Here is a 13,784-nt window from a genome sequence, read left to right on the forward strand (position 1 = left end):
CAACTGTGATTTCCTAGAAAAATTAATTTTCTTTTTTCTTATACTGTCATTATCAAATCTATATTCCATTAAGATGTGTTTCACATAAAGAGAGATGGAATTTGAATATAATCATGAATACTTAGGTGATTTAAAATAACTTTCTCAAGGTTTTAATATTTCCAAATTTTAGAATCCTATTACCTATTTTTTAAAAAAATAAATTAGTTTCAATATAAATGTTCACAGTTGTTACATTATTCTTGCACAAACCTAATTATTTTTATGCTTAGGAGAAACATCTTTCTTTGGTTCTTTTTACACATAAAGATCATTTCGAATTGATAGAAATTTATTTAAGTGTGACATTAGAACTATGGACTGCAATTCATATCAGTGTATTCAACTTTCAAGAATCTATCAAAATTATACAAACTCCTCATTTCATATAACATTAAAGTTTAGTATCAAAGTGAAAGCAATTTATAATTTAACTACAGAAATAAGGTACATAGAAAGCATTTTCAAAACAAATACCCTTTCTTTGGGTAGTTAATTTAGTTGTCTAGAAATTCCAAATGAAAAAAAGTTCCTAAAATCAGTAATCATATAATAGCACATTGTCATATTAATAGAACTTGACTGTAAAAAGAAATAAATATAAACATCTATTTGAACATCATGTCTGAAATCAAGTGCCTCAATTCACATATTGACATCTTGTCTGTTGGCAAATCACTTGCATTTACCAACAGATTTAAAGCAAATATATAGTATCCCATGCAAATAAAACTGAATCAAAATTTTAATTTAATTTTGAGTCAGAAGAAAATAAAACATTGAATCTTTATAAGTTAATAATGAAACTATTAATCTTCTTTAATTATGTAAAAAAAAATCTATATACTTCACTAAAACTATTTAAGACAATAAAATGCCAGGGTGAGGAGTATCCATAAACTTACCAGAAGACTTACAATTTCCTCTAAGTTTTTAAAACTATGTCTTTGATTTCAATTTAAATTTATTGAATCCCATTAAATAGATTTCCATGTGTTTTCATCAAACAATGGATGATAAAGAATATTTGATGCTCACACTAAGAATTTATTTTAAATAGCTTTGGTAAAACCAAAAAGTTTTTAATAATAACAAAAATTCTGAAGAAAAATTAAGAATACCATCTTATGCCTATTAGAATATATAAAAATAATTCATGTTATCCAGAAAAAAAGGCATTTTCTATTTTGTAGAAAACATTATAACTACTGTAATAACACCATAATAATATAATTAACAGTTGATGGTGTGCTGTTTTGCTATTAATTTTTTCCTGTTTGCAAATTAGGCTTTACTTTTTTCCATTTTATACCATAGCAGAAAAAATAATAAACTGCAAGTCAAGAAATCTATCTATCATTGTATATACCAGTAAATAATGGATCAAGATAAGTTTCGCAACTCCAGCCTTACTGTATTCTTCCAGATATTCATTTAGGGACTTTGTAGTTTTCTGGGCTTTCTTTTTGTGAACTATCAGAGGTAATGCATTCTGGATGTAAAAAATGATTACTTTTTACCCTTACTATATCTGTCATTTTTATCACTGAGAGTATATATTCTTAAGGGAAAGAAATCTCATCTTTTCAAGTCATTTTAGCGATCACAACATTCCATACACATAGGTACTTACTACATAATTTTTGAAAAGATTGTTTTCTCATTATTGTTATATATTTTTATTCATGATACTACCTTAGTATTTTATGATAGAGTGACTTTGTAAAATCATGTCATTATACAAAGCCTGTCACTAAACTTCACAAAATCTAGGTTTAGTTGTAAAGTATTATAGTAGATAGAGAGAAAGCAATAGATATGTTTTCTATTCACATTTAAGTAAAAATATCTTCTTGCTAATGCAGACACAATCCGTATAAGTTAGTATTGCTATCTCTGAAGGGTCATTATATATAGCTTGATGATCTGTTTACACAAGGTTGTAGCACTGAAAATATAACACCTTCCAGAAAACTGCTTGGTGAGACCACAGGAATATTAAAATATGCTATATGTTTCCAGCATTACTTATAAAAACATTATCTTCTCTAAATGATTAGGTTAACATCATTTTTCATAGTTAAAGAGATAGTTTTGTGATTATCAAAAAAAAGGCAGCTTATAATATCATTGTTGATTGCAAGAGCTTTCATTACCTAATATCTTTATGACTCAGAATATTAACAAAGTAGACTTTTCGTGTAATGTATAATTTTGCCCTAATGGCAGAATCATTACAATATTTATTAAATTCATTGCATTTACTATATAAATAATTTCCATAAAATTGTTACCATATTATCTTCCAATAGCTAACAAAACCCCACACACTGTCTTTTATCCAAATTTCATAGGTCCTAATACAATCTAGTTCCTTTATAGTCAATGTTTTACTATTTATTGAACATTTTTATTGACGATTCAGATTTCTAAATTGCAGAATTTTATTTATCAGAACAATATACTGAATACCTTGCCTTCTTCAGCAACATCAAAAATATCGCCCAAAATAGTATTTTTCCTCGTGATAAGTGCATGTAGCAGTATTTTGTGCAATATTCTTATCTACTGCTATTACCAGAGATCATTATTCAGACTTTGCTGTGTTTTCATAAAAATAACATATTATTTACTTATTTTCATTTTTTTTAGTTTCCAGCTTCATTATTATACCATAAACAATAATTATATTTTGAATAAAAAACCCTATCCATTTAATTCTTACTGATGTTCGATCAATGATATACCATTAAAAATATTTTCTGCTATTGCTACATATGTCAACTACTATTATTTAGTCAAATCCATGCATTCTCACAGTATGGGACTGGGGGATAAGAGTTGGTAGATAGACTGATTTTTTAAAAAGTTGGTAAAATGGTAATAATAATTGATATATTTTTATAGAATTTCAGACCTGGGGCATCTTGCAGGTAGACTAGTTTCTCTGAATACACCAGTATGTCATGCACTTCAGTTTTTATTTATGCTATTCTTTTTGTCCATCTCTCATTTCTCATCTCATAAGTCCAAATCTACTCAGCCTGAAGATTAATTCAATTGCTACCATCTTCATAAAATCTCCTTTATTCTCAAAGTTGGAGATTATATTCTCAATTCACTTAATATCTTATATAAGCCTCTCTATAACATTTATCCCTTTCTATTTTGTATGATTGTATTAAATATAATGTAATATAAATAATTTCTTCCCTCATAAACCATAATATCTTCTCTCTGTCATCCTGAGCACAGAAAACAATATTTACTACATAGTGAAGTTTAGTGAAAAACACTCAGACTTTATAATTAGTTTGACATAGGTTTTTTTAGTTTATTTTTAATTTTTTTATTAAAAATTATTGAGGCAACATTGATCAATAAAATTAAATAAGTTTTAAGTGTACAATTAAACAGAATGTCATAGGTACATGGCATTGTGTGTTCACGTCCAAAGTCATGTTTCCTTCCGTCACCAAATATCTGACTTCTTTTACCCCAATGTACCTCACCCATTCCCCCCTTCCCTCTGCTAACCACTAACCCACCCTCCAGTTTCTATGAGTCTCTATTTCTCATGTTTGATTATAAACTCAGCCACTTAAGTCTTAACTTCTTTGTATTTCAGTTTCTTTATAAAACGTAGAATAATAATGCTACTTTCTTGGTATCTTTGAAAAACAGTCTAACCTTGCAAACAATTTTAAAGGATAACTGTTTACTGACTCATCTCACCCTGTATTCTGCCTTGTCATTTAAAGTGAAAATGCATTTTAATTAAATCTGAAGAACACACTGAAATTTTTCCTTATAATTTTTAATGTGCTACTATTTCACATATATTAATTTGCTTGTATCAAGTATTACATAAAATATAATTCAATGTTTTAATATAAAGTTATCATGTGATAAGTACAATTATTTATATAAATTTTCAGAGATTTCAATAATGTCTCCAATATCAGACTGCTAATAGATGGCCGAGACATAGTTCAAAAAAAAAAATCTTTTTATAACAAATACAAATCCTATATTCTGCTCTTTAAAATAAATATATGTATATGTGTATATATATATACACACACATACATACATATGATAAATATATATATATTTGAAAAGCAATATGTAATGCATGTGTATGTATAGCAGGTTGGATATATGTATACATATAAAATATATAATGTATATGTATGTACATAAAGTTTTGGATTCATTTGCTAAAATGATTCTTTGGTTCTTCGGTTATTCTCAAATGTCACCAGTTAATTTATTTTTTTTTTCTTTTTCTGGCAAACAGCTCCTAAACCTTTCTTTTCTAGTTTTTGTCTCTTAGTCTTATCTCTGAATTATTTTCAAAAGAATAAAAGAATAACGGTAGAATATTTTTAACCAAATCATCCTTATAACTGTTTTATAAAGCACAAATAGTCTATTTTAAGAAATATTTATGCAATTTAAACATATATATTATTCTAAATTAACATAAGTATAATTTTCTATTATTATGCCAATTCTTATTAAAATATATGCATACTCCTGTTATTGTAATTTAGCTTCTCAATAAAGTAAAAATAAAGTCACTTTGTAAATAATCAAATTGTTTTTGATACTTGGTGACAATTGGTCAAGTGCTGTTCCTGCTCTAAACAACTTTGAAAGCAGCATTGTGGAATTAATATCTTAAACTAGAATCTGGGTTACCAAATATTTCCATCTCTTCATTTCAGAACCAGTAAATCCCCTAGTTTCTTCATTTTTTAAATTTTTCCATTGAATGTTTATTTTGAGAATATTAAAACACAAAAAAGCTATATAAATATTATTATAAGTTCCAGTAAAACCTTCATGTAGATTCAGTCATTTTAACATTTGGCCTCTCTCTATCATTTTTCTTAGTCTAGTTTCAATATACCCAGACACTTAATTATCTCAATTATATGACTTCTCTTAAAAAAAAAAACAGCTTATATTCTGAGATCAAGCAAACATACCATATTGTGTAAAGATAATAGGGGAAAAAAAAACAACAACAACAGGAATTAGGGAATGAATCATACTCACGAAATGTTCTATAAAATTCTTCAAGAGCCAGGTGCTTGTCAGAGTTAAAATCATCATATTTCAGTAGATCATACAAAGTACAATCTGAAAGATCCTTGCCAAGTTCTTCCTGTTTTATCACCTGACAAGAAAATTATAACCATATAATTACAACTGTGTCTTTACATTTATATAGAAATTACATTTCTATACTATAATTAATTATATGTAATAATCATTTAATAGATTATTTTAAGTGTGCAGGTCAGAAAAGAACTGAATCTTGTGAAAAATTTGGTTTTCAGTTACTAGATAATTATTTGTAACAGTTTCGAAGATATAAAGTTATAAAGACGGCTACTTAGAGTTTAGTCTAAACTTTTGAATACAGAAATCTTCCATGACACAGAAAATATAAATATTAACCTTTTATTTTGTATTTCACTCATTTTCTTTGCTACATTTATACTGACTCAAGGAAATACCTCCACATGAAAATTGCCTCTTATGTCTCCGTGACCTATGACAAAATAAAACAGGGCTCTTTTCCAACAAAACTAGTGAGGTAGTTTGTTCCAACTTTCGTTCTTGTATTATTTGAGAAAAATGAAGTTAGACTTTTTTTCTCCTCTGTCTAAACTCCTCCCCAGCTGGAAGCGAAGCCATTTGGGATTATGCATTAACTCCCTTGGTCACAAAGGAGCTATTAAGCAAATGACTGTTTCCAGCAGCCAGATAGAATTAATGCACCGATTGATGATGAAAATTTATCCAAGCGTGGGTGAGGAAAATCATCAAAGTGCTTTTCTACTCTGTGCTCTGTCCTATGGACAGAGGCTGTAGGTTTTTTATATACTCTACTGCATTTGACTATTGCCTGTCATATAAAAGAGCTCCCCAAGATTTTTCAAACATTCTCATCCATTCTGGGGAGCTGTATATCTGCTCCATGGTCTTTCATGTTCTCCCACATACAGACTCAGTAGTTTGCACTGCTTGGAGCTGTGCTTCAAAGTGTATTTTTTAAGAGGTTGAGCAGTGTAATCAGAAAACATAGGCTATAAAGTCAGCCAGCTCTGGGTTCAGGTCCTGCCAAAACCACTTAATAGCTCTATGATTTCTGGCAAATTACTTAACCTTTTCTCCATCAGAAATTGAAGATAATAATATCTATTCCTCACAGTTGTTTTGAAGACGTTATACAAACACACACACACACATGAACATGCACACATACACATATAGACACGTACAAGACAACATAAAACACTCAAAAGTAATAACTTAAAGTTAAAAATAATGGCTTTTTTGTATAACGTGTTTCTTATTCAAATAATTCACTGCTAAATATAACTTCTACAATATAATGGGTTCTCTGTTCTTTTATATTGTATTCAAATTTAATTTGTTAAGGTGATATTTTCTGCCTTAGAGGAGAAAAATGTCAGAAATATTTATCTGCTTTAACTTGACCATATAAATAGATATTGTTGATAGTGAGTATTAAGAGGTACACTTGGGGACAGTCCAGTTGGAGGGATTAACAAAGCCACCTAATGGCTGAAGCCATCTCTACTATAAGCCTAATGGGAAAACATATATTGCTTTTTTGCTTAGAAAGCAACAGAGCTCTCAGTCATCCTCCATCTGTTATGTGTTAGATCATGGAAAATGACTTTTCTTGGGTCAGAGGGGAGATGATGTATTTGATCTTACCTTGCTATGCTCTTCCCAAAGATCTGTAATGCTATCATTATGGTAATTTGGGGATGTAGTGACACCAGCTTTTCGTCAGTTATTTTAATAATACTTTTAGTGGCATTTATTCTTATACCTTTTTATAATGAGATGAAGATAAAAGAGAAAGTTGGGGGGAAAGCTTTCATCTATTTCTCATATTTATTTCTGTTCTAATATTTTACTCAAATTAAATCATGCATTAGACCAAGAGAACAAACTTCTACCTTTTTCCTAAATGTTGACTGTGGCATAAGACAGCTTGATCTTGAGTTATCATGATTACAGAAATTAAGCTAGGCATGCATTTTTAATGAGAGTGCCTTAGAAAAGCTCATGGTCTCGTTAGTGACCTTTCTAAAGAAAACCTTGTTCATCTGTACTATGCCATGTCTGTGTACAGAAGAGAAGCAGTTCACTCTCTCATTCATTAATATGCTAAATATATGTTTTCCTCATTTATTCCATTTTTGATCAATGAAATAGGCTACTTAAAACATACTTCCTTGTAACTTTTTTCCTTCTGTAAGTTTCCTGATGGGAATCTGGCATAGTCCAGGGTGTTCCAAATCAGGGAAGTACTTTCCTATGAACTTGCAACAGTATGGAATAATTTCTTTAGATACATAGAGTTTTGATAGCCTTAAAGTGATATGTTTGACTGTTGAGAAGAAAGTATGATAGAAAATATAAGTAGATTTCCCTCCCCAGTGCATTGTGCTACATTAAGCATTTTTTTGGCCCAGGGGATACAAACTTGTAGGGCTTTGAAAGTTAACTGACCTTCTTTTATTTTCTGTCTGGCACTGGTTTCGAAAACTTCCCCCTTAGGCTCCTCATAACACACATGTTACTTCTGAACTAGTGATCCATGATAGGACCAGAGTCACTGAATATATTGTCATTGAAGTATATATGATGAAACTTTAGTCGAGGATGCCACCCATATTCTCATGTTTTCTATCATAGGGTATTGAGGATGTTTCCCAAACTTACCTGCGTTTTGGTGAACTTGCTAAGACTACAAAAAATAAAATTTTTTTCTTGATTAGAGATCAAATAACATGAATCTTAGGCTCCATTGAGGTTAGAGTCAGTGTGACAAGATACAAATATCGAGAGAATGTATGTGATCAAGGGACCTCAGACACACAGCATCCAAGAGAAGGTACACTTAACGTAAATGTAATAGAACTGTCACAGTTGCACATAGAATTGTAATAACTCAGAGGTGATTCAATATTTGGTACTATATTCTTTTTTGTTCCAAAATTGAAAATTAAAATGAAAATAAGCAGAAAGTCTCTCCCCAAAGTAAAATATTTTATTTATCATTGTCTCTCAACCATTCAAATTCCATTCTACAAATCATTTTTGACAGTCTACTATGTGTCAGGCACTGTCCTAGGTTCAGAAAATGGCCAACAGAAAGACATACAAAAATCCCTTCCATGTGGAATTTACATTCTAGTGAAAGGGAAGCAAAGAAAAATACAAGTTAAACAAAGTGTATGCCAGATTAGATTTAGAAAACAACTGATAGGAAGACATACTAAAATCCCTCCCATGTGGAATTTACATTCTAGTGAAAGGGAAGCATAGAAATATGCAAGGTAAACAAAGAGTATATCAGATAATAAGTTATCTCAAAATAAATAAAACTAGCAAGGGAAAAGAGTATCAGAGGTCATCGTAGAAGATTGTCTCCCTGATATAGAGATGATGGGTACTAGATTTCTGGAGATATGGCATGACTTGGAAATCCAAGATTATTATATTGACTCATAAAATGTGTAACATACATGACATTGATTTTGATGATCTCAAGGCAGGTCTTATTGATGAGACTATGGCTCTGGTGGGATAGGAGAACAGAAGAGTGGAATATGCCTGTCTTATGTTTTTTTTCTATGCTCTCCTTGGTGGAGACAGGAGAGAATGGCAACTGTGAATTCATGGACAGATAACCACTCATATTCAAGTTATCTGATCTCTTTATCATCTTTTTCAAACTGTTTTTCTCAAGCTAATTATGACCATGTCAATGTCACAATAGTCTTAGTGGAATGAGAGCTCAGTATTTCTCTATTTTAAAGAAAGTCAATCATGTTTGTGAAGTTGAGGAGTCAGATATATTCACTTCTCTACTTGGAAAATATGTAGATTACAGCAAAGCATAAGAGTCAGGAAAAAAAAAAAATACTCCCTTGGTAGGAATACCCATCTCCAGATGTTAGCTTTAAGATTCTCCCACAATCTCAGGATGGGTTAGCTCTTCTACAACTTTGAACACTTTTCTCATCTACTTTCTTCCTTTCTCCTCCTCTGCCTTCCTCTGCCTCCATGGAGTTAATATTCTAGAGAGGATCAGTGGGAAGGTGTAATAAAAAATTAAATAAATAAGATGATTACAGATTGTAGCAGTGCTCTAAAAATAAATAAGGTGAAAGTACAGAGTATACGATTAATATTATAGCTATAATTATTTTATCATATATAACTGATGCTATCTTGCAAGAGGTATATTAAAAAGATTAAATAAAAATAATTAAATTTTCTAAGTTTTCTTTTAGGTTTCCTAAAATGCCTAACAGATTAGAAAATGTTAAAAATATAAAATAAGGCCAACATTTAACTCTTTTAGAAGACCAGCGGAAGAGATAACATATTAACTTCTGGTGGGAAGAAAAGTATTTTATTTGTAAAGCATTCTGTGTAGCTCACAGAGGTTCCCTGAACATGCATGTCAAACTTTCACATGTACCTTGCCATTTTCAAGGAAAGATGCTACAAATAATATGTTTAACATTTTTAAAAACTAAATTTTAATTTTCCACTTGTCTTGTGTATATACTAAACATTTTTTAAAAAATCTGAAACTAGTTACTGATGTTTCCAGATAAAATTGCAAGTACTGTTTTTTAATCATAGTCCCTAGCTGCGCTTAAACCATTACAGACTCTACCTTTCTCTAAGTGCTAATTGTTGTTATTATTATTCTGAAATCTTTAGTACTTGAAGGGAAATTCCCAGTAGTACTGAAATCTATAAACTAGCATTGCCAGTGCTATTCGAAGTCAAACACTTGGTTTCTGCTGCCTTTTTTGAATACTTGATAGGTTTATAAGCTTTTAAAGTGTTAAATAGGATTAATTAACGTGGCATTTCCTGGTAGTCTTCACTAACCATTTTTCTCAATCCATCAAGTGCTTACTTATTTGTATTTAATTTGTCCTCATTGAAATTGCTTTTTATCTATGAGACAAAATAATTCTTACAGATCTCATACTAAACAAAAATGCTTACTAGACATCAGAACCTTTTTAAAATCATTAAAATTCTTATAGGCTTTATCAACTCAAAATTATTAAGGATTCATTTACTATGTAACATTTCTAATAATTTTTACTAAAACTGTTATGTACAGAGGTTGTAAAAATGCCAATGCCATGACCAGACTGTAAGCTTAAAAATATCGAGTCTTATTTATTCCTACTTTTTATTTAATTTCGTAAATGTATTCACATATGGTAGTCATTGAGCAAATAGCTTTTTAAGTCAAATATGTATAACATAATTATCTAAATCCTGTGAACAAGTAGTTCTTTTTATTATTTTAATAAAGAGTTGGCATGTGTGCCCATTAGGGAAATATTTCATTCTCATATGAATTCCTAATGTGAATCAGCTTATTAAGATGACAAAAATCTAAATGAAGAAAAAGCTAAATCAATACACTCAATACAGCTGCTTATTTAAACTCAGAATCGCAAGAGAATGACTTGCTTACTTAAATTCCACCGGTGGTTATTTAATGAAATGGGGAGAGACCTAAGGAACAGATTTTCCAAGCTGCTAATACCATTTCACCTCAAGAATCCTATATCCGCTGCCTGTAAATTAATTAAACAAGGTGACTGTTAGACTCAGGTGGCTCTAATGCAATGGTGCCTACATAAGCAAACAAGAATCTAAGCTTATAAGTGTCTCAAGGTTACTGAATTGAAACCCAAGGACAACCCATCACAACCATTTGGTTTTAACCTATAGCCAATCAATAATTTCCTTAGTTTGCTTTCACTTTTTCTGTATAAAAGATTTTCCCCAGTTCCCCTCTGTGAAGTGCTTCTAACCTCTTCTAGTTTGGCTACCCATTTCAAAATTATCTTTGCTCAAATAAACTCTTAAAATTTTAACATGCCCCAGCTTATCTTTTAACAATGCTAACGAACTCAAGGGTATCATTGCAGTGAGTGATGTCTGCCTGTGTATCACCTCATCTTACCATGAATATCAAATATATAGGACCATAATGCAAGAAATAGAGAATTGTCCATTCTCCTCCAATAGACAATCTGGACAAATTCTTTTGTGCTTTCACACACTGGTTCACCTCCGAGATTCCATAAATTCAATCTTCCCATATTGCTGTGAACATTTTCCAATCTGACCCAATTTCTATTTCTGTCCAACTCAAACCTCTCAAAGTGCCCTCTGGGAATCTTCCTCTCTGATCAGAAAATTCTCTTTTGCCTTTTATTTCTTATAATAACATGTTCTTCATCATATTAACTAGAAAATTCTGACTGCCCCTTAAGAAAACCATTTGTCCAATAATTTTAACAATTGGAGGATAATTACTCTCAGACCAATTCTATCTCAGTGCAAAAAAGATAGTAAATAATAAATGGTTCCCCATTGGCTCATTTAGATTATTTCCTCTTCCCAAATCAGTCTTTGCCAGACAGATGATAGATAGATAGGTGATATATAGATAGATACATAGATAGATACATAGATAGATGATACATACATACATACATACATACATACATAATAGATAGATTAGGTGATAGATGATAGATGACAGATAGATAGGTAGATAAATATATATGTGTGTGTGTGTATATATGTATATATATATATATATATAGAGAGAGAGAGAGAGAGAGAGAGAGATGCATACATACATACATACATACATAGATTGATAGACAGAATCTACTTTTTGAATTTCAAGCCATTCAGCTATATGATTCTCTCCTATTTTCACCCCATAATTCATGAGTGGAGAAGGCTCCTGATTCCCAATATTTCTGTCCACCTTATTTACTTTTCAATATTCCTAGTGACTTCAATATCCATGTCAATAAATGACTTCTATGCTCCTTTTCATAACAAACGATCATTAACTGTATCTCTTCCAATGATTGTTTTCTATATGTCAGCCTGCCAAAAGGAAGATTTTTATACCTTAGGTCAAGTCATCCTGAAATCTTGATTTCAGGCATTATGTATTCAGGTCAGTTTTAGAAATATTACATGTTCTTAAGACCACATATGTGCTATTATGGAGTTGAGTGCTTAATCACACTGGTCATATATAGAACACTTAGCAGAGATAGCAGAATGCCCCGGTCAAGTTTGTGACTATACTTCAAAGGAAGATTATCCTTTACATGCTTGTTGAGACGTTTTCAGAGAGTTATTATTTTATGAGACATCATTGAAAAAGTCAGCCAATTTGGAGCATATTGCTACCAGAACAATTTCTACTGAAGCAAGCAAGCATTATTAAAACTCAGATTTCACAGTGGACCCAACAAGAGCCTGAATTCTTGCTGTTGAAGACAGCCTAAGAGAGGGAAGAGAGAAATCCAAATAATGGAAATAAACCTCAGATACCTATTTGGATTTAGAGTAGAACTAAAGCAGAATACCAGACAAGCAAGTCTTCACACCTCATCAGAAAAAGCTAGAACATTTGGTTTTGCCTTTTATATACAGAGTTGTTTACTAGCAGAGACCATTCAGATCTATATCTTTGTTTTGAGTAGAATCTAGGCAATATGGCACAGATTCAGGAAAAGATATAGGACCACCTAAAACTAGATAAAGAAAATGTCCATCCACCCATTTTCAGTAAAGAGAGGATAGACATTAAAAACAAAAGTGCACAAAAAAATGTTAAATGTGATTGAATTCTTACCCTTGTCATATAGTAATTAAGACACTTACATGGAAGAGGGGACAGTAAAAATCTGTTCTATTTCTGTAAAAAAAAAAAAAAAAAAGATAGCTATCCCACTCTACCCTCCCAGCCAACTCCATATCCTTTCGGGAAGCAGAAATTCTCAGCCACAGGGTAAAAGCAGACCTGATACACACTGGAGGAAAGTGAGAGATAGAGGATTTTGTCTGTTTCTGAGGGTGTTAAATATATGGCAGAAGACAGAGGCCAAGAATTTCTGCTAGTCTCTAGGACTGAAGGTATGTTTCTTCCAGGGAAAAATGTGATATATATTAATTTTTGATATTGGTGTTGTTATATTTTATAACTTGCTATTAGTTTTTTAAAGGGTAAATGTTGGCAACTATGAAATGTGATGTATTTGGTTATACAAATTTAGGAGAAAAATCTAAAGTAGAACCATATTGTTTTTTTATAATAAGGAATTTGGAGCCCCAAGAAAACTGAGGAATTAAAGTTGAGAGATAAACTTGGGATGAGAAATGCAGGCCACAGAAGGAAAAATGCAGAAAGAAGGAAAAAGTGTAAGAGGTGCTTCATTTAAACTGGATTTCGATTTGTGATTTATGCAAAATACGCTGTAAACTCATCCTCTATCTCCCTTACACATCTTTAACATCTTCAATCAAATATACATTGCTTTCTGAAGATGAATATGTGTCTGTGTGTGTGTGGGGGGGGGCTGCTCAAAGAGAAGTGAAAAGGGGACAAAAGATACCTGGATTATAGTAATATAAAAATAGTAAAATAGTCAATTAATTTATATATTTTTTCATAACATATGTATGCATCTCTTTCCGAACATTGCTTTCCTTATTTCTTATAACTTAATTTTGTGAGCAAGAAAAACTTCATTAAACTAGGTATTTGATTATTTGATATATAGAGATATTTTAGTATTATATATTATCTCAAAATAAAAAATATATATTTG

General features: G+C 31.0%; 1 protein-coding gene across 4 annotated transcripts in view; it reads right to left on the bottom strand.

Annotated features, from left to right (window-relative positions):
* The window catches only part of FSTL5 (follistatin like 5), a 567,145-nt gene that overhangs the window by 254,525 nt on the left and 298,836 nt on the right, over window positions 1-13,784 (bottom strand). For all 4 annotated transcript variants that reach the window (XM_011363692.1, XM_011363689.1, XM_011363693.1 and 1 more), the window contains one exon: window positions 5,104-5,224. In XM_011363692.1, the coding sequence (XP_011361994.1) occupies window positions 5,104-5,224 (121 nt within the window). The remainder of the gene's footprint in view (window positions 1-5,103; window positions 5,225-13,784) is intronic.

This window comes from Pteropus vampyrus, unplaced genomic scaffold (genome assembly GCF_000151845.1).
Source record: "Pteropus vampyrus isolate Shadow unplaced genomic scaffold, Pvam_2.0 Scaffold88, whole genome shotgun sequence".
Taxonomy (NCBI): domain Eukaryota; kingdom Metazoa; phylum Chordata; class Mammalia; order Chiroptera; family Pteropodidae; genus Pteropus; species Pteropus vampyrus.